Here is a 19,176-nt window from a genome sequence, read left to right as displayed (position 1 = left end):
TTAGCTTCTTTAAGTTTGAAATATAGTTTCAACCATGGGTCTTCAAAATNCTCTGAGCTCCCAGGAGGGAGAGAATCTGGAGAGGTTTCAGTAGTTGGAAATGGATCAACAAGCCAATCCCAGTATTTTAAAAGATTCATCCTTATATTTCTGCTCCTCTAGAACCACTCCTGGTACCAACTTCTGCATTAGTCAGGGTTCTCTAGAGTCACAGAACTTACGGATAGTCTCTATATAGTAAAGGAATTTATTGATGACTTAGAGTCTGCAGTTCAGTTCCCAACAATGGTTCAGTAGTAGCTGTGAATGCAAGTCCAAGGATCTAGCAGTTGCTTAGTCCCACACGGCAAGAAGGCGAAAGAGCGAGAGCCAGACTCCCTTCTTCCAATGTCCTTATATGGTGTCCAGCAGTAGGTGTAGCCCAGATTAAAGGTGTGTGCCACCACACCTTTAATCCCAGATGACCTTGGACTCTGAGATCTCCCTGTCTTGATCTTCTGGATTCAATCACCACTGTGTCTGAAGATCTCCATACCAAGATCCAGATCAGAAACTTCTATCTCCCAGCCTCCAGATTAGGTTCACTGGTGAGCCTTCCAATTCTGGATTGTAGTTCATTTCAAATATAGTCAAGTTGACAACCAGGAATAGCCACTACAGGGCCTAAACAATACTCAGGATATTAGTGGGGACCCAGGGGAGGCTGGCTCCTAACAGAATAGCTAAGGATCACCAGGTTATTTGACCATTCTGGCATTCCAGGTAACCAGCTGGCTTGATTGACAGGTTTCTCCCATGCTTACTCTAAGCTGTGCTTCCTAAGCACTGGTGACATCTCTCTTCCGTTTTCATTGACCTCTGAGTGCTTATTCTAGAAAAAGTCCCACAACAGGCAGATCTGGTCCAGGCCTGATTATGACAGTTAATATTGATTGCCAAGTTGGCAGAATCTAAAATCAACTAGGAGACATATCTCTGAGTATGTTTCTAGATTGGGTTAATTGAAAGAAGAAGACCAGCTGGGCGTGGTGGCGCACGCCTTTAATCCCAGCACTTGGGAGGCAGAGGCAGGCGGATTTCTGAGTTCGAGGCCAGCCTGGTCTACAGAGTGAGTTCCAGGACAGCCAGGGCTGCACAGAGAAACCCTGTCTCGAAAAACCAAAAAAAAAAAAAAAACAAAAACAAAAAAAAAGAAAGAAGAAGACCAAATGGGCAGCACCATTCCCTAGGCTGGAGTCCTGGGCTGCATAAAAAGGAGACAGTGAGCTGAGCACCAGCATCCATCTCTCTCTCTGCTTTCTGACTGCGGTTGCAATGTGACCAGCGGCCTCATGCTTTACCCGGCCATGATGGACTGGACCCTCAGACTCTGAGCCCAAATCAACCCTCTCTCCTTTCCTTCCTTAAGATGCTTTTGTTGGGAGTTTTATTTTGACAATACCCCCTTTCCTCATAGCATGCTCTTCTACACTGTCCCTGGGTCATCTGGGAACAGCCAAAGCTAACACAACTGTTGCTGTCTCCACAGGCACTGGTGCCATCACACGGTGACAAGGACAGTGTCCTGCCAGGTGCAGAATGGCTCCGAGACGGTGGTCCAGCGAGTCTACCAGAGCTGCCGGTGGCCTGGGCCTTGTGCCAACCTCGTGAGGTAAAGGAACCCAGGGTGCCCGGTTCTGCCTTGCCTTTCTGTTCCCTCGCATGATGTGACCCAAGTACAGCCCTGGGGTTGGCTGCCTTCATGCTGGGAAAGGAGAGTTGGGCACAGAGTCTATGAACAGGGCGTCCATACCACCACGAGAGGGACATGCTCCTACCTGAGACAGTGTCACTGTTCCGGATTATTGCTGATCGAAGAGGGGACAAAGGAGATGGAGAGGGATGGTGAGGCTAAGGAGGAAAGTAAATTTTAAAAAGTATGGGCTTGGAAATCTAGGTTTTAGAGCTGCCCCTTAATAGCCACTCCCACTCAGGGCCACACCCTATGACAACACCCCTCTTGAGGGCACATTCCGCAGCCAGTCCTCTCAGCCTCTCCGTCCTACAGTCACACTTTCCCACAACCACACCGTCCCACAGCTGTGCCCTACCACAGCCACCACCTCCAACAGCCACGCCCTCTTGTGGTTCTCTCAGACTCTCACAGACACACCCTCTCAAACCACGCCCCTTCAAAAAAGCCACACCCATATACAGCCCCATCCCTCAAGCATGGGCATTCCCAGCTGTCCTTCTCATCCTCTTGTTAGCTCGTTAGCTCCACCTTCTCACAACCTTGCCTTCCTAGAGATTTCCCTTGATGCCTCATTGGTTGGGAGCCTGCAAGCCTCAGTTTCCCTTCCTTAAAACGGAGAGGACAGAACACCTCCTCAAGATATATTGCTGGGGGAGGAGATGAGGCTCCATGATGGAAGTCCCGCAGGAACCTAACTTCTAATCAACTCTGAGGCGCAGGCCTTTGATGAGTGGCGAAAGGCTTAGGAGCCAACTCCAGGCGCTCCTGGTGCGGTTCAGGCCTGAGCATGCTGCTTGCCTGCATTCCTTATTCTGAGGTTAGGGAAGCAAACGCTCGCAGGACCCCCACCCCATCCCGAGCTGACTCCGGCCTATTCTTTCACTTAGAATCCCACTTGCTCAGCGTGTCTGGCCGTGTTCCAACCGCAGCATTTACATAGTAGCGTTCAGGTTTCCGTATTTCTTGTCTGTTTCGCTGCCCCAATTTTCTGAAGTTGTGTGGGGCCCCATTTTGGTCTCCCCATCCTTTGAAGCATTCCTGGGCGCCTTGATTTGTGTTGGCATAGAACCGTGGTGGAGAAAACAGAATTCAGAAGGCACTTTACTGAGCTTGGGATCAGTTGCAAATTGTTTCCCTTGGTCCCCCCGTTGCTTTCTCCATGGTAGTAATGTCACTTTAATCTCTGGATCCTGGGTCTGCCCTAGACAGTAAGGGGCTGGCAATGTGGCTCAGTGCTCTCCTAGAATACATAGAATCCTGATTTCCATTCCAGCACTGCATAAACTAGGCATAGTGGAACATGCTTAGAATCTCAGTATTCAGAGGTGGAAGCAGGAGGATCAGAAGTTCAAAGTTATCTATCCTCCGATACATAGCACATTCAGGGTTAGCCTTGGCTACATGAGACCCTGTGTCAAAAATTAAAAAAAAAAAAAAGAAGAAAAGAAAGAAAGAAAAAGAAAAAGAAGAGAAACAGAGAGAAAGAGAGATAGGCAGACAGAGAAAGAGACAGAGAGCTCTGGGGAAGGTTGGTTGGGTGCCTGTAATCCCAGCACTCCATAGCTAAGGCAGGGAGACTGAACTTCAGGCCAACCTGGGCTACACATCAAGATACTGTCCCCAAAGAAAAAGATATTAAACTGAGTTTGGGAGATGGTTCAGTTGGTAAAGAGCTTTCTGTATAAAGAGGAGACCTGAGATCCATCCCCCGAACCCTTGTGAAAAAGCTGGGCACAGTGGCACATGCTGGCAAGCCCAGTGCCAGGCAGGCAGAGGGAGGTGGATCCCTGCTGTCCTCTGGCCAGCTGGAGGCACAACGCCAGAAGACTGAGTTACTGGGGACGGTGGTACGTACATTTTGGGGGACATGGTAGGTACGAGGATGGAGATGGCATTGAGCAGGGAGAAATTTAACGTAAGAATTTGACATTTTGCTGTGAATGGAGCAAGACTAGGGCTTGGCTGAGGGACACAGCTCCATCATAAAGTGCTTGCCTCCCAAGCATAAGGTCCCGAGTTCCGTTCCCTGAACCCAGGTTAGAAGCGGCTTGGTGGTATACACTTGTAACCCCAGCTTGACAAGGGGCAGACATTTGGATCCCTGAGGCTCACTGGTTATCCAGCCTATAGCCAGCCTGGATGAATTGGCAAGCTCCAGGCCAATGAAGACCGTGTCTCCAAAACAAAACCAACATGGACGACTGATGGGGGGGGTGTGGCTTCCGCACACAGACATGCATGTGGTCTTGGCACACACTGCTGCCGCCCTGCTAATTAAAGTCGAAGTCTACCCTTGACTGGACAGCCTTCTGAGCTCGGCACAATATGGAGGATCCCCTTCACTGGCAGGGCTTCCCCTTCTCCGACCTTATCCGGGGAGTTCAACTCCTCACGCCCTAAGCCTCCATCTGCAGAATGTCAAGTAACCTTAGTTAGGTTACAGGTTCAACTTCCTTTCTCCCGATAAGAACCCATTCAGCTAGCACCTGAGGTTGCCGAAATGCTTCCCCATGATAATGGGCATTTTGGTACCCAAAGCCTTCAGCCAATGACCATTGCCCATCCCGTATGTTTCTATCCTAGTCCCCCAAACTATATAAGCCCTGATCACCCCAGTGTGTCATCCCCTTGATCCCCTTACCTTCCAACATCAGAGAGAGAGGGGGAGAGAGAGAGAGAGAGAGAGAGAGAGAGATGCAATTAACTAAGCACAGATTTAAAACAAACAAGGAGAACTTGGGCTGAATACCAACATTCATCACCCCCTGCTTCCTGACTGCAGGCACAGTGAATATACCCGGCTGCCTTTGGGTCCTGGTGGGTTATGTCCTTGAGCCATGAGCAACCCTTCCTCCCTTATGGGTCAAGTGTATATGACACAACACTAACAAAAACCTGGAGGTAGAAAGGACTGGCTGGGAGTCCTTGCTCAGTGCCTCAGTTTCCTAGTTGGGACGGGGGATGATCCCTATTCCCTGTCTTGCTCTGGAGTGGGGGATAGGCTTAGCTTGCGTGTATCCCTTACCGTGAGTGTCAGGTGGTATTGGACGTTAGTTACCCTTGGGTGCCCCCAAGGCTCTCTCAGTCAACTCTCAGCGGTGGTGGGCTGGGTTCAGGAGGTCTGCCAGACTCAGAGGAGTCACATGGGCACCAAGGGGTGGGTCGCTTTGCTCCACCAAGCCTCTTCTGCCCTTGGCGGACTCTTCAGCTCCTCTGAGGTCTTTGATGGCATTCCAGCCAACCTTTTCCAGATGTGCTGAGCGGAGGGCTTTGGAGGAACTCTCTAGGGCGTCATCTGCCTCCTCATTCCGGCCTCTGCCAGACGATCCCCTGCTGGCCGGCCTCCTGCTTTGGTGGGGTTGCCTGCTGCTCAGGGGGGCAGACGCCTGCCAGGCTAAATGGAGTTCTGATTTAAATACTTTAAGATGTGGGCTAGCCTTCCTGTTCCCTCCTCCTCTTCCTCCCACCCCCCAATCTTCTGCCTCTTTCTTCTCCCCCTTCGTTCTTCTCCCCCTCTTCCCCTTCTCCTTCCTCTTCTTCACCCTGACTGAGGAAGCTCAGAGTCTTTCTTGAATAGATGATGCTCCCCACCTCTGTGGACCTGAGCTACAGACGGAAGCAGCTGTCTGCTGAGTCTGCTGTCTCCTCCCTGTTGTTCTTGCTGTGTACGTGTGTACGTGTGCAGGCACGTGTGTGTAGATGCACGCAGAGTCCACAGGTCTACCTCAGGTGGCACTAGTGTCACCATCTTGTTTTTCGAGATACAATCTCTTATGTCGCCTGGCACTCGCCAGTTTGGCTAGGCTAGCTGGCTAGCAAGCCCAGGTCCTGTGTCCACATCCAACAGTTAAATTTACTACTACTACCACTACTATTGTTTAAATGTCCAGACCCGAGGACACCTTTAATGGAGCTAATTCTCTTCTTCCACATTTGTAGTATGGATGCCAGGAATTGAACCCAGGTCTCCGGGTCTGTGTGGCAAGCCCTTCACACATTGAGCCATCTTGCTGGCCCATGGCCAGCATTTTCATATGGGTCTTGGGAATCAGGTTCTGGTCCTAATCATTTCAAGCACTCTACCCACTGAGTTCTCTCTCTCTCTCTCTCTCTCTCTCTCTCTCTCTCTCTCTCTCTCTCTCTTTCTCTCTCTCTCTCATCTGACTTCATTGTTTTTTTTAAATTTATTTTTATTTATTTATTTACTATATGTAAGTACACTATAGCTGTCTTCAGACACTCCAGAAGAGGGCATCAGATTTCGTTACGGATGGTTGTGAGCCACCACGTGGTTGCTGGGATTTGAACTCAGGACCTTTGGAAGAGCAGTCGGCACTCTTAACCACTGAGCCATCTCACCAGCCCCGACTTCACTGTTTTTGAGACAGGCTCTCACTAGGAAGCGCAGGCTAATGTCAGGCTCACAATTCTCTTGCCCAAGTTGTCTGTGGCCGCCCCTGGGGAATGCTAGAGGCCAGACACAACCCCTCCTCCCTGAGGACTGCAGTGGGACCTCTCCTCCCTCCCTGCTGGCCCTCTGCTGCCCCTCGGGAGGTATTCACCTCCCTCTGAGCAGTGCCTCCGTTTCCTGTGGGGGCTCTGCTGCCTCCCAGCTTGTTCCTCTTCACTGTGTCTCTGATGAGGAAGTGGAGAACCAGGCAAGCAAGGGAGGCCTGGAAAGATGACCTGGCCTGTGAGAGAGGGGTGCAAGACTCTTTGGATGAAGACTTAGGGATGAGCCAGCGGCTCCCAGACTGTGGCAGTACCCAGGCTCCCATTAAGAGACCTCATGTTACCATAGGGAGATGTCCTTCGAAGGCCAGAGAGTTATGGCCTCTATGCATCTATTTCCGGTAATTGAGTATCTCACCCCGATAGGAATACCTTTTGCAAATCTCTTTCTTTTAAAAATGTACTTATTCACTTATTTATTTAGTGTGTGTGCTCACATGTGTGTGTGCACCGTGGCACACACGTGTGGCTGCCTGAAGACAAACTTTCAGGAGTCAGGTCTCTCCTTCCACCATGTAGGTAGGTCCTGGGGTTTGAACTCAGGTGGTCAGTCTTGGCAGCAGGCACCTTTCCTGGCTGAGCCATCTTGCCAGTCCTTCTAATCTCCTTTGAAGCGACCTGCTTTTGGGCACACCTTGGACATTTCTGCAGACTTTCAGGACAGTCACTGAGAAGTTGTGGGTCTGTAGCAGGTCCCCCTCTGAGTTCCCGGCATGCCACATAATTGTGATTTTGACCATTTCTTTGGAGGACCTGTATGTCCTTGAAGTGCAGGCTAGTGTTTTAGTTAGGGTCTCTCTTCTGTGAGAAAACACGAATGTAGTCTACCATCCATGTAAGTCAAGGCAGGAACTCATGGCAGGGACCTGGAGGGAGCTGTCGGAGGGACGGTGGCTGAGTGCTGTTTAGCAGCTGGCTGCCCATGGCTTGCTCAGCCACCTTTCTTCTTTTTCTTTTTTTCTTTTTTTGTTTTTTTTCCAGACAGGGTTTCTCTGTGTAGCCTTGGCTGTCCTGGAACTCATTCTGTAGACCAGGCTGGCCTCGAACTCAGAGATCCACCTGCCTCGGCCTCCTAAGTGCTGGGATTAAAGGCAGGCGCCACCACGTCCAACCTCAGCCTCCTTTCTTACAGCACCCAGCCAGAACCACCAGCCCAGCGGTGGCTCCGCTCCCAGTGAGCTTGGACCTCCCACGTCATCAATCAAGAAAACACAGGCTTAAGCCGGGCGTGGTGGCGCACCCCTTTAATCCCAGCACTCGGGAGGCAGAGGCAGGTGGATTTCTGAGTTTGAGGCCAGCCTGGTTTACAAAGTGAGTTCCAGGACAGCCAAGGCTATACAGAGAAACCTTGTCTCGAAAAACCAAAAAAAAGAAAAAAGAAAACACAGGCTTACCTACAGGCCAATCTAATGGGTGTATTTTCTCAACTGAGGTCCCTTCATCCAAAAATGATACCAGCCTGTGTCAAGTTGACATAAAACCAGACAGTACAATCAACTAAATGCCTCACGGCTATGATAAAATAACCCACAAAAGCAAGCTCAGAGAGGGAAGGTTGTTTTTTTTTTTTGTCGCATCGTTGGAGAGTACAAGGCCATCACAGTGGGGACATGTCAGCAGGAGGTATGAGGCGTCTGGCCACATTGCAGCCGCAGTCAGGAAGCAGAGAGACAGATGCCAGGGTTCAATGGAACAGCGCCTTTCACATTCAGGGTGGGTCTTTCCACCTCTGTTCACCTAATATGGAAACTCTGTGATGGGCGTGCTTAGGCATTGTCTCCATGCTGACTCTAGAGCCTGCAGAGTTGACAGTTATTGATCTCTGCAGAGAGTCAGAGGGTCTCTGCAGGACTGGGGGCCTGCAGAAGGCAAGGCTTCTCTGACGGAGCAGGGTCCAGGTCCAGTGTGGAGATCAGAGGAGGACGTGGAGTGTCCTGTTCTGTCATTTTCGTCCATTTCCTTTAAGACAGGATCTCTAACTATACCTGAGCTAGGCTGGCAGCCGTCAGACCCCAGAAGTCCCCACAGCGCTTCAGTCCCCCGCCTGGACATACCACAGCACTGCAGTCTCCCGCCTGGACATACCACAGCGCTGCAGTCCCCCGCCTGGACATACCACAGCGCTGTAGTCCCCCGCCTGGACATACCACAGCACTGCAGTCCCCCGCCTGGACATACCACAGCACTGCAGTCCCCAACCTGGATATACCACAGCACTGCAGTCCCCCGCCTGGACATACCACAGCGCTGCAGTTCCCAACCTGGATATACCACAGCACTGCAGTCTCCCGCCTGGACATACCACAGCGCTGCAGTCCCCCGCCTGGACATACCACAGCGCTTCAGTCCCCCGCCTGGACATACCACAGTGCTGCAGTCCCCCACCTGGATATACCACAGCGCTTCAGTCCCCCGCCTGGACATACCACAGCACTGCAGTCCCCCGCGTGGACATACCACAGCACTGCAGTCCCCCGCCTGGACATACCACAGCGCTGCAGTCCCCCACCTGGACATACCACAGCACTGCAGTCCCCCGCCTGGACATACCACAGCGCTGCAGTCCCCCACCTGGGCATACCACAGCGCTGAGGTTACAGGTCCAGGCAGCCAGGTCCAGGCTTTAGTTTTGAATCCTGGGGATTTGAACTTGGGTCGGCATGCTTGCACAGCAAACACTCTTACTCACTGAGCCATCTCCCAAGACTCCAGCAAAGAGCTGGCAGACAAGAACACACTCACTGGCCCCACTGGTGGCTTGAGTCTGTCAAATGTATGCTGCTTTGAGCCTGGCCTCATTCTCCTCTGGGTGTCAGTTTTTCTCATTAAGTGAGGACATTTGTCCCTGCTGGGTCCCTACTCCTCAGTTAGCAGCCCTGACCCCCTTCTATCCCTTTCTTTCCTTCCTGTCTGGCCTTGGGCAGAGATCTCTCATGAGGCAGGTCCCCTCCCTGGGAGAAGTACTCACCACTGAACTCGATGACCTGTGTTTGATCTCTGGGACCCACATGGTAGAAGGAGAGGACTGACTCCCACAAGTTGTCTTGTGACCTGCACACACCGTGGTGCGCACACACCTAGCCGTGTACGCTAATAACGCACAAAGCTGGGGCAGAGTTGGCTCCGTCACACCGTCTGGTACTGGCTTCTCACTCTTGTGTGTCTGCCTTGTCTAGCATTTCTTTGTCCTTTGCCCAGTGTGCTGAATAGTTTTCTGTCAACTTGACAAGAGCTAAAGCCATCTAAGAGGAAGGAACCTCAGGTAAGAAAATGTCTCCATGAGACCCAGCTGTAAGACATTTTCTCAATTAGTGATTGATAGGAGAGGGCCTGGCCCATGGTGAGCGGTACCATCCCTCGGCTGGTGGTCCTGGGTTCTGTAAGAAAGCAGACTGAGAAAAACCACAGAGAGCAAGCCAGTAAGCAGTACCCCTCCACAGCCTCTGCATCAGCTCCTGCCTCTAGGTCCCTGTTCTGTGTGAGTTCCTGTCCTGACTTCCATCAGTGTTGGACTCAGATATGGAAATGTAAGTCAAATAAACCCTTTCCTCCCCAACTTGCTTTTGGTAAAGTTTTTCATCTCAGCAATAGTAACCCTAAGCAGAACAGCAAGCCAGATTCTTACTACACAGCCCTACTTGACCTATACCTTGACACATAGACCAGACTGGCCTTGAAGTCTCAGAGACCCACCTGCTTCTGCCTTCTGAGAGGTTGCATTCAGACTCTGTAAAGTCTTACAGACCCTGTAAAGACTTCTGCCTCCCAAGAGGCTGGGGTTAAAGGTGTACATTCCCACGCTTGCCTCCTTGTTCATGCTAACAATCCCCTTGCTTTCACAAAGCGAACGGTTGGGAGTGTTTTGCTGAGTGTGTGAATAACTTATAACCAAGCTCTCTTACAAGATGTGTAGGAGGGGAAGAGGAGGAGGGAGCTTGTCAACTCTGCCCAGGGGACAGAGGGAACATTTGAGTTTCACTGTGAAGGATCATTGAGAAGAAGAAAGAAGGGTCTATAGGGAGGGGATCTTTTGTGTGCACGACCAGGTTTGACAGAGGAGGATGAAGCACCTCTAGGTTCTGTCGTAGGGAGGGAGGTAGCTCACAAATTCATACTGAAGCCTTCTGGGTATCCAGGAGACTAAGCTGCCCTTCAAACATAGCCTTGGTTGGCCAGGCTGGCGAAACAGCGCCACCCACTGGTGGAGTCTGTGTTTGTCGTTGGCGTCGGCTGGGAGCTTTCCAGAGTCGGCATGGCACCAGTTAGCAGAGCGGTCCATAGAGAGCCAGAAGGGAGCTGTACTGGAGGATCAAGCTCTCCTTCTGCAGTCCAGGAGCTGGAAAACAGCAGCCTCGGGCAGCTCCTGGAAGGAAAAGTGCGCTCTGGCACCAGATGGCCAGAGCAGACTGACTGGACCCTGAAGCGATTCCACAGCGCCATGGACATCCAGCATTGGCGCTGTTAAAGTTTCTAAACAGCCTTCTGCCTCAGTTTCTTCATATGCAAGCTCGGGATGATCAATGGCCTCTTGACTTGCTCTACATGAACAAATATCAACCTCTCAATTCACCGTATTAAGGCCAGCAAGATGGCTCAGCAGGAAAAGGTGCTTGCTGCCAAGCCTGAGGACCCAAGTTTGATTCCTGGGCCACACACACACAGTGGAAGGAGAGAGCAGACCTCTGAAAGTTGTCCCTCCGTGATCTCTCCAGGCGTGCGGTGGCACGTGCTCAGCGCTCTCCACACAACGATAATAAAGTGGTTTTAAATGTTCTGTTTTGGGGTAATAATTGCTTTGGTGTACATGTGCACTTGATGCTGATCACTTTTTAAAAATTTAAAGATTTTTAAAATTGTTTTTAATGAAGTGAGTGATGAATCTCTGCGTGTGAGTATATGCACACTAGCTCAGGTGCCCGTGGAGGCCAGAGGCACTGGGTCCCCAGAGTGGGAGTTACAAGCAGTTGTGAGCTGCTCAATGTGAGTGCTTGGAATTAAACTCAGGTCATCTGAAAAAGCCGTATGTACTTTTAATGATTGAGGCATCTCTGCAGTCCCTTACTTATTTTATTCTCTGTGTGTAGTGTGTTGCTTGCATGTGTATATGTGCGCCATGTGTGCACCACCTCAGAGCTCCTAAGAGGGAGTCCTGGAACTGGCCTTCTAGATGGTCGTGAGTACGTTGCTGGGAACTGGACCTGGGTCCTTTTCGAGAACAGCAGATGCTCTTAACCACTGAGTCATCTCTTCAACGGCTGTCTGGCCACCTGTTTTGAGACAGGTTCTCTTACTGGCCTGGAACTCAGCAAGTAGGCTAGACTGGCTGGCCAGTGAACCTCAGGGGTTCTCCTATCTCCACCTTCCCCGGGCTGGGATTACAAGTGCTTGCCACCACAGCTGCCATTTTTACACAACTGCTGAGGATCAGGACTTGGGACTTCAAGCCTGACCAGCAAGTGTGTTACCAGCTAAGCCGTCTCTCCAGCATCATCACTTAAAACGTGGACTGCGGGACCTCTCAGGGGCCAGAGGCTGGGAGAGAGAGGGGCAGGGTGAGGAGGGAACTGTCCCACCCCAGGAAGAGCGGGGACATGTAGCTAAACAGTGGAGACCCCCTTTTGCTCATGAGGCACATCTTGGAGGAGACCTTCAGGAATTCCCACAAGCAGAGCCTGTTCCTGAAGTCCAATTTTAGAAATGGCTGTGATTTGTGAGTTTTGCTGTCAGCAGGGTAGCTCCAGATGCTGCTACCAATTAACTCGTCATTTCTCCATTTGCCCATTAAATCACCCCATGACAGTGGCTTGAAATGTTCGTGAAGCCCAAGCAGTCTTCTGTGGAGGGGGATTGGTACAGACGTGGGAAAGCAGAAAGCTGGGGTAAGACAGGAGCCTGGACTGGCCATCTTTGACCAGATAGGTTTTGCTCTGTTTGGATGTTTGTTCTTTTTGTTTGTTTTCGGGGGGTGGTGTTTTATTTTGTTTGAGACAGGGTCCCACTATGAATAGCTTAGACTGGTCTCAACCATGAGGTCTTCAAACTTCAGTCTCCCCAACTGCTGGATTCACAGCTGTGCACCATAACACTGGACTTGATTTCACTTTTCTTTTCTTTTCTTTTCTTTTCTTTTCTTTTCTTTTCTTTTCTTTTCTTTTCTTTTCTTTTCTTTTCTTTTCCTTTCCTTTCCTTTCCTTTCCTTTCCTTTCCTTCCTTCCTTCCTTTCCTTTTTTTTTTTTTTTGGTTTTTCACGACAGGGTTTCTCTATGTAGCCCTGGCTGTCCTAGAACTCACTCTATAGACCAGGCTGGCCTCGAACTCAGAAATTCACCTGCCTCTGCCTCCCAAGTGCTGGGATTAAAGGCATACCTCACCACCAGCACCTGGCTTGATTTCACTTTTTAACCTTTGTGTGTGTGTGTGTGTATGTGTGTGTGTGTTAGTGTGTGTGTGAGTGTGTGTGTGAGTGTGTGTGAGTGTGTATGTGTATGTGTGTGAGTGTGTGCGTGCGTGTGCATGTGTGTGTGTGAGTGTGTGTGTGTGTGTATGTGTGTGTGTGTATGTGTGCACAGGTAGAAGTCAGAGGCTTTGGGAACTGGCTCTCTCCTTCCACTGTGTGAGTCTGGTCAGACTCAGGTCACCCATTGACCCATCATTCCATCACACCAGCCCTTTAACCTCGCTTTTGAGACTCAGCCTGGAGCTCACTGACTTGGCCGGGCTGATTGACCAGCAAGTCCTAGGAAGTCTCCTGTCCCCACCTCCCGAGGGCTGGGATAATGAGCGCATGTCCCCACACCTGGCATTTTAATGTGTGCTCTGCCTTTCAAACTCACATCTTGTACACACAAGACAAGCACTGTACCGACCACACTGTCCCCTCAGCCCTGCTCTAAACCTTCTTGATGTCCCTGGGTGGAAACATTTTAACTGAGGAAGGATTCTAGTGCGGCTGTCTGAATTTTAATCAAAACGCATTTGCTGAGGGTGAGCACCGTTCCGATCACAGTGCGACCCCAGTCTTGCTTACTCAGGACTGTGAGACACTTCTCCACAGCAGCCGGGTGTGCTTACAGAGCTAGAGAAAGACAGGGATGAGCAGGGTCTGGTGGGACGTGCCCAGGTGAGCAATCCAGACACTCAGAGGCAGAAGCCAGAAGACTGCGTGGTCAGGCCTACCCAGGACAGTACAGAATATATCTGAGATCAACCAAGGCAAACTTAAAACCCTGTCTTAAAAAGAGGGCTGAAGGTGTTTGGTGGGAAAATGCTTATCCAGTGAGGAGCTGGGGGCGTGGCTCAGTGGTAGAGCCCCTGCCTAGAATCCCCCAGTGAGGGACTGGGGGCGCGGCTCAGTGGTAGAGCCCCTGCCTAGAATCCCCCAGTGAGGAGCTGGGGGCGTGGCTCAGTGGTAGAGCCCCTGCCTAGAATCCCCTAGTGAAGTGCTGTGGGGAGGGCATGTCCTTGTGGTATAATACCTGCTTGGCACCCTCTAGTAAGGGGTTAAGAGAAGGAAGAAGAGTCTGGAAGGGTCTCTGATCCCTGTCAGGGTCTCCAGGGCTGGTGATTTGTCTCTAACCACAGAGCCGGTGAGCACAATGCTGAGGTGACAGGTCCGCTGTCCTCCCAAACGCTAAGTAGGCCCGGGGTACCTTCCGCAGCCAGTCTGGGGTGGATGGTCAAGAGCGCATGCCCCACTGATCGCGTCCTTGTGTTAGTTACAGGACTCTCATTAGACCGACCTACCGGGTTTCCTACCGCACGGTGACTGCACTGGAGTGGCGGTGTTGCCCTGGCTTTACCGGAAGCAACTGCGAGGAAGGTAAGTAGGACCCGGAGCGCCAGCCATCGAGGCTGCAAGGGCTCTGGGTGTTTCTGTCCTCACCCGCCACGTGCCCCGTGTCCGCTGGTTCCCTTTCTGCTCTACGTGCTTTGAGAACTGGAGTTCTTCAACCTTCTGATGATCCCTGAACCCAGTACTCTGGGCAAAGTGGTCCACCGTGCTTGTGGGTCCTAGCCTGGGTTCCTAGTTATGCTGGTTGGATGGGAAATGGGGGAACCTCAGGAGCTCTGATCTCGGAGAGGTAATTTGATTTACAGCCTGGTTCCCCTGGCTCCGACACATTCAGACCCGGAACAGGTCTGTGGCTAAGCAAATGCAGATGAAATTTAATCCGGTACAAACAGGCAGACACCAGGATGCTGTATCTAGCTCCCCTCAGTGTCAGAGGAAAGATTAATTATATAAAAACGGATACCTTTTGTGTATGTGTAGGTGGGTACACATGAATATGTGCATATGCGGAGATCAGAGGTTGACACTGGAGCTGCCCACCTCGTTCTTTTGAGACAAGGTCTCTCACTGAGACCTGGGGTCTGATTAAGGTAGGCTGTAGGCTGGTTGCTTGGACAGTGAGATGCAGGAATCCCCCTGCCTCCAGCTCCCCAGTGTACACCAGCACATCCAGCTTAGTGATACACGGGTCCAGACCTTACCACATGACCCTCTAGACCCTCAAATGCATTTTCAAAGTTTTATATTTATGATAAGTGTATCTGTGCACTGTCTTATTATAAGTCAAAAAGCATCTATTCATATTCAGTGTCAAAGCATAGAAACACCTGGAATGCCATATTTCAAAGAAGTTTCCTATCTCCCTTTGGCAAAAATAAAACCAAAAAGTGGTAACAACAAAACTTGAGACTTTGTGTGTGTGTGTGTGTGTGTGTGTGTGTGTGTGTACGCACGAGAGAGAGAGAGAGAGAGAGAGAGAGAGAGAGAGAGAGAGAGAGATAGATACACCTATGTACTGACCATTCAGTGACTTTCAACGACATCTCTTCTTGTGGACTGATGTCCTTCTATAACTTTTTGTGGTTCTAGAATATGGAAACACACATCGTCTATTAGCTAAACATCTAATATAAGATTATTTTAATATAAGATTATTTGAGTTATTTCCAGCTTTTGCATAGCATAGCTGTGTGCGCATGGGTGCTGGGGATCCAAAGTAGGTTCTCATGCGTGCAAAGCAAGAGCTTTACAGACAGAGCCATATCCCCAGCCCTGAAGACATTTTAAGAAAGTTTCTGACTCACGGGGGACCTGGGTCCTCATTCCTGCCAAAGCCGAGTGCAGGAGGCAGGAACTGAACATGAATATGGGTCTATTCTTTCTTTGCTAGGTCTGATCTGAGAGTGACTCCGCAGGGCTGGAGAGATGGCTCTAGAGTTAAGGGTGACTGCTGCTCTTGCAGAGGACTGGAGTTCTCCCAGCACCCACACCAGGTGGTTCTCGATTGCCTGTAACTCTAGCTACAGTAGGACATCTGATACCTTCTGGCTTCCTTGAGCTTTTCACATAATGCATGCACCCACCCACCCCATACATACAGCTGCATGTGCATATAAGTAAAAATAAAATAAATCCCATGTCCTACCAACAGGTGTCCCTCCAGGGAGTCATGTCCATGTTCTTCACCTTGAATATGACACGGTGGAGAAAGGATTTTCAGCCCAGTGTTATACATTGTCACTGTAGACAGTGTAGGGAAACCGAGGCTCTGAGGCAGAAAGAGAGTTAGCGTCAACACACAGCTGGAACACAGCTCTTTTTTTTTTTTCCTGTCTAGAGTTTTGAAGGTCCAGGGAAATCTCACCCAAAGTTATCGTAGCCATAGCCGGGTATCCAGGATGGCCCTGTCCCTAGCAACTCAGAAGCCAGATCTCACTTGGAAGGTGTAGGCTTAGATTTTCCAAAACTTACATTAATTATGGTCCTTTAACACTGCAACCTCCTTTCTAGCCCCTGCCGGTCTGTGTGTCTATCCGCACGCACGCAGATGTACCGGACGCTATCCATAGAGACCTTTGTCCTTGCCCAGTGGGAGGGGTCAAGAGAAGGGGAAAGGGTGTGAACAGGGAGGGGGAAGTGTCTCCGCCTGCCTCTGCTGCTGCTGCTGCTGCTGCTGCTGCTGCTGCTGCTGCTGCTGATGATGATCTGAATCGCTGCACTGACTGCGCTGAGCCAAGCCAAGCTGGCTGGTGAATGAAGTGCAGGGGCGCTTCTAATGGCGAAGGAGAGCGTTCTCCTCCCAGGCAATGTAACAGCTCTTGTGACGGATGCTCTCAGTTGATGGAGTAACTCTCACACACCTTATTCCTTCCGGATAGGATCTTCTATACAGTTTTGGGGTGGGTTGGGTCTGACAGCAGGTACTTCCTATTGGCTTGGCCTGAGATGCCTCATCTACACGAGGAGGGACTTGTGGGTGTTGCCCCTATGTGACTGATGGCCACAATTCTCTCTATGGGAGGCTGTGGCTACGTGACTGGGGCCTGGAGTTGTAAGCAGACAAAGCTCCTACCGTCCCTTCAGGGTCCCTGGGGCCTTAGCTTGACCTTACCAGGCTTCCTCTCATGGTACACTGCCCCACAGTCTACCACCCACCAGAGGTAGGGGGAAAGAAACGTTAACAGGAAACAGGGTTGTGGACTTGTTTAGAAACGGTTCTTTGGGGGGGCAATTCCAGTCTTTGTTGTCAGCAGTCCAGTTCAGTGGCAAAACACCAAACACGAATCAGCAGAGGCAGTCCAGTCCACTAGGCAAGCACCAAGCACGAATCAGTAGCAGCGGCTCAATCCAGAAGAAACTGAGAGGCTCTGCCAATCGGCCTGAGTCCGAGCAAGCAGCAGGAACACCACCAGAAGTTCTTCAGTGAGCTTTTCTCCATGAAGCAAAGCTCTGCAAAGGAAGCAAGACAAACCAATACCACACAACATCGTCAGCAAAAACCAGCATCAGCAAAGCTCAGGGATGACCGGTGAAGAGTTGCAAGGTGAACCAACGCAAGAGCGCCATCCACTGTGAATTGGGTTATACCTGTGCTCTTTCCAAACATCAGATGTCTCTCAGGCATCTGCTCCAGGAAAATGTCACATGCCCTGTCACCAGGCAGCTTCCAGGAAAGCACCACGTGTCTGCTTCAGCAAAACATCCTCTCATCGGACAGTCTACAGGAAGACACCACACGACACAACCGAGTCCTCCGTCAAAATCCAGAAATTCCCACTTCAGGGGTGCTTGTTGTGGTTTGAATACAAAGCACCGCCCCAGGCTCGTGTGTTCTAACACAAGGTTCCCAGCTGTGGCACCGCTTTGTAGATTGTGGGAGCTTTAGGAGGGGGAGACTTGATGGAGGAAGAGAATCATATGGAGTAGAGGTCGGGTGGGGGTGAGGTGGGCTTGGAGGTTTGTGGTAAAATTTGTTTCCCTGATGGGCAGACTAAACAATGTCTGCTCCCCACCTCATAACGTCCCAATAACAAACCAAAGTTTCGTTCCACCAAAGTTCATCTCAGGGAACTAATGAGCTTGTTGGGTTTACTTTAAGTCATGGATGAGAGAGAGGCCAGATGCCGGAGCATGGGAGACCCTAAAGTAGTCTCCCTGGAAGGTCTGTACGCAGCGTGAGCGGTGACCCTCATGGCTTCTCAGATGAGTCTCCCTCAGCCTGTGAGGGAAGGTACTCAGATGACGGTCCGATGACCCTCCCTCGACATCATTCTTTGGAATGCCAGCGCTCAGCTAGCACAGCCATGATGACCTTTTGCAAGCAAGCGCAGCTGGCCCTACGATGGCGGCGGTTGTTCGGCTCGAGACTGTTCTGTGAAACCCGTTTGCAGCCCACTTCCTGTCCACTCTCTGCTTCCTGTTCCTCTGAGATGTGAGGAAGTGGGGATTCCCAGCTACGCACTCCTACCATCTTGGAGCGGTTTGCCCGCACGCCTTCCACTCCACATGGACTTTATCTCTTGAAACCATGAGCCAAAAATACCTCCCTCTCGTTAAAGAGTTTCCTGTCCGATATTTGGTCACAGCACCCAGAAAAGTAATGAATGGAATGTTGTGGGGGTGTGTGATAAGTTAAGTGTGGAACTGTTCCTTTCCACCCCACCCTACCCCCGTTCTTTGTATCCAGTTGGAAAGAAATAGGATGGATGGAAATTAATCCCCAGGGTCCCCATAAGGGGCAAGGCAGGCCTGGGGCAGAGGGTTTCGCTAGTGCATTTAAGCATGGAGCTGGTTGATTTAAATCCAAATGAGACTGCCCTTTCACCTCACCCCTGTTCTGTGTATGAGCCTGTTTTTATTTTGAATGGCAGAGCATTCAAAGCCAAAGGAATTCTCCTGGGAGGAGCTGAGGTCACCCCTTGCCAATCTGCAGAGCTCAGCATTTTAGGAAAATGATTCCTAGTGAATCTGAGGAGGATTTTTATTTATTTATTTATTTATTTATTTATTTATTTATTGGTTTTTTTGAGACAGGGTTTCTCTGTGTAGCCCTGGCTGTCCTGGAACTCTCACTTTGTAGACCAGGCTGGCCTCGAACTCAGAAATCCACCTGCCTCTGCCTCCCGAGTGCTGGGACTAAAGGCGTGCGCCACCACGCCCGGCTCTGAGGAGGATTTTATGGCTTGTCTTCCATAGCTGCCATTAAAGAAGGACATAAGCAAGTATGGCCATCTTTTAAAATGTATGGCAGACTTAGGGGTTCCAGGTACTGCGATAGTGGATACTCATGTCGCAGCGATGAAGGAGAAAGCTTGGGCATTCCTAGGTGCAAGGTTACAAGACGTCCCTAGAAGAATGAGTGGAGGATCCGATGGTGGGAAAGAATTTTACTGAATGCACATTTGAAATGCTGTGGAAGCCACATGGGATAGAGATGGTCGGCGGGGGCTCTTGAAACTACAGGCTTGGTCCTCTGGCTTCTACTTATTGTCACTGGATATTGTCATATTTCCCTTAAAAATAATCTTTATCTCTTTCCTCCTACTTCCTTCCCATTAGTGCCTTTTACCATCAAGAGAAGAATCTTAAGAGCTGGGGGCGTGGCTCAGTGGTAGAGCCCCTGCCTAGAATCCCCCAG

General features: G+C 50.5%; 1 protein-coding gene across 2 annotated transcripts in view; it reads left to right on the top strand.

Annotated features, from left to right (window-relative positions):
- Positions 1 to 19,176, top strand: part of Col26a1 (collagen type XXVI alpha 1 chain) — a 146,353-nt gene that overhangs the window by 42,702 nt on the left and 84,475 nt on the right. Inside the window, exons 2-3 of one of the 2 annotated variants that reach the window (XM_021222731.2) lie at positions 1,529 to 1,651; positions 13,969 to 14,066. In XM_021222731.2, the coding sequence (XP_021078390.1) occupies positions 1,529 to 1,651; positions 13,969 to 14,066 (221 nt within the window). Of the gene's footprint in view, positions 1 to 1,528; positions 1,652 to 13,962; positions 14,067 to 19,176 lie in introns of both variants that reach the window. The other variant, XM_021222730.2, reaches the window with a different exon arrangement.

The sequence above is a fragment of the Mus pahari genome, chromosome 23, assembly GCF_900095145.1.
Source record: "Mus pahari chromosome 23, PAHARI_EIJ_v1.1, whole genome shotgun sequence".
NCBI classification, from domain to species: domain Eukaryota; kingdom Metazoa; phylum Chordata; class Mammalia; order Rodentia; family Muridae; genus Mus; species Mus pahari.
Note: the sequence above shows the minus strand (reverse complement) of the source record. Positions and strands in the feature narration are given on the sequence as shown.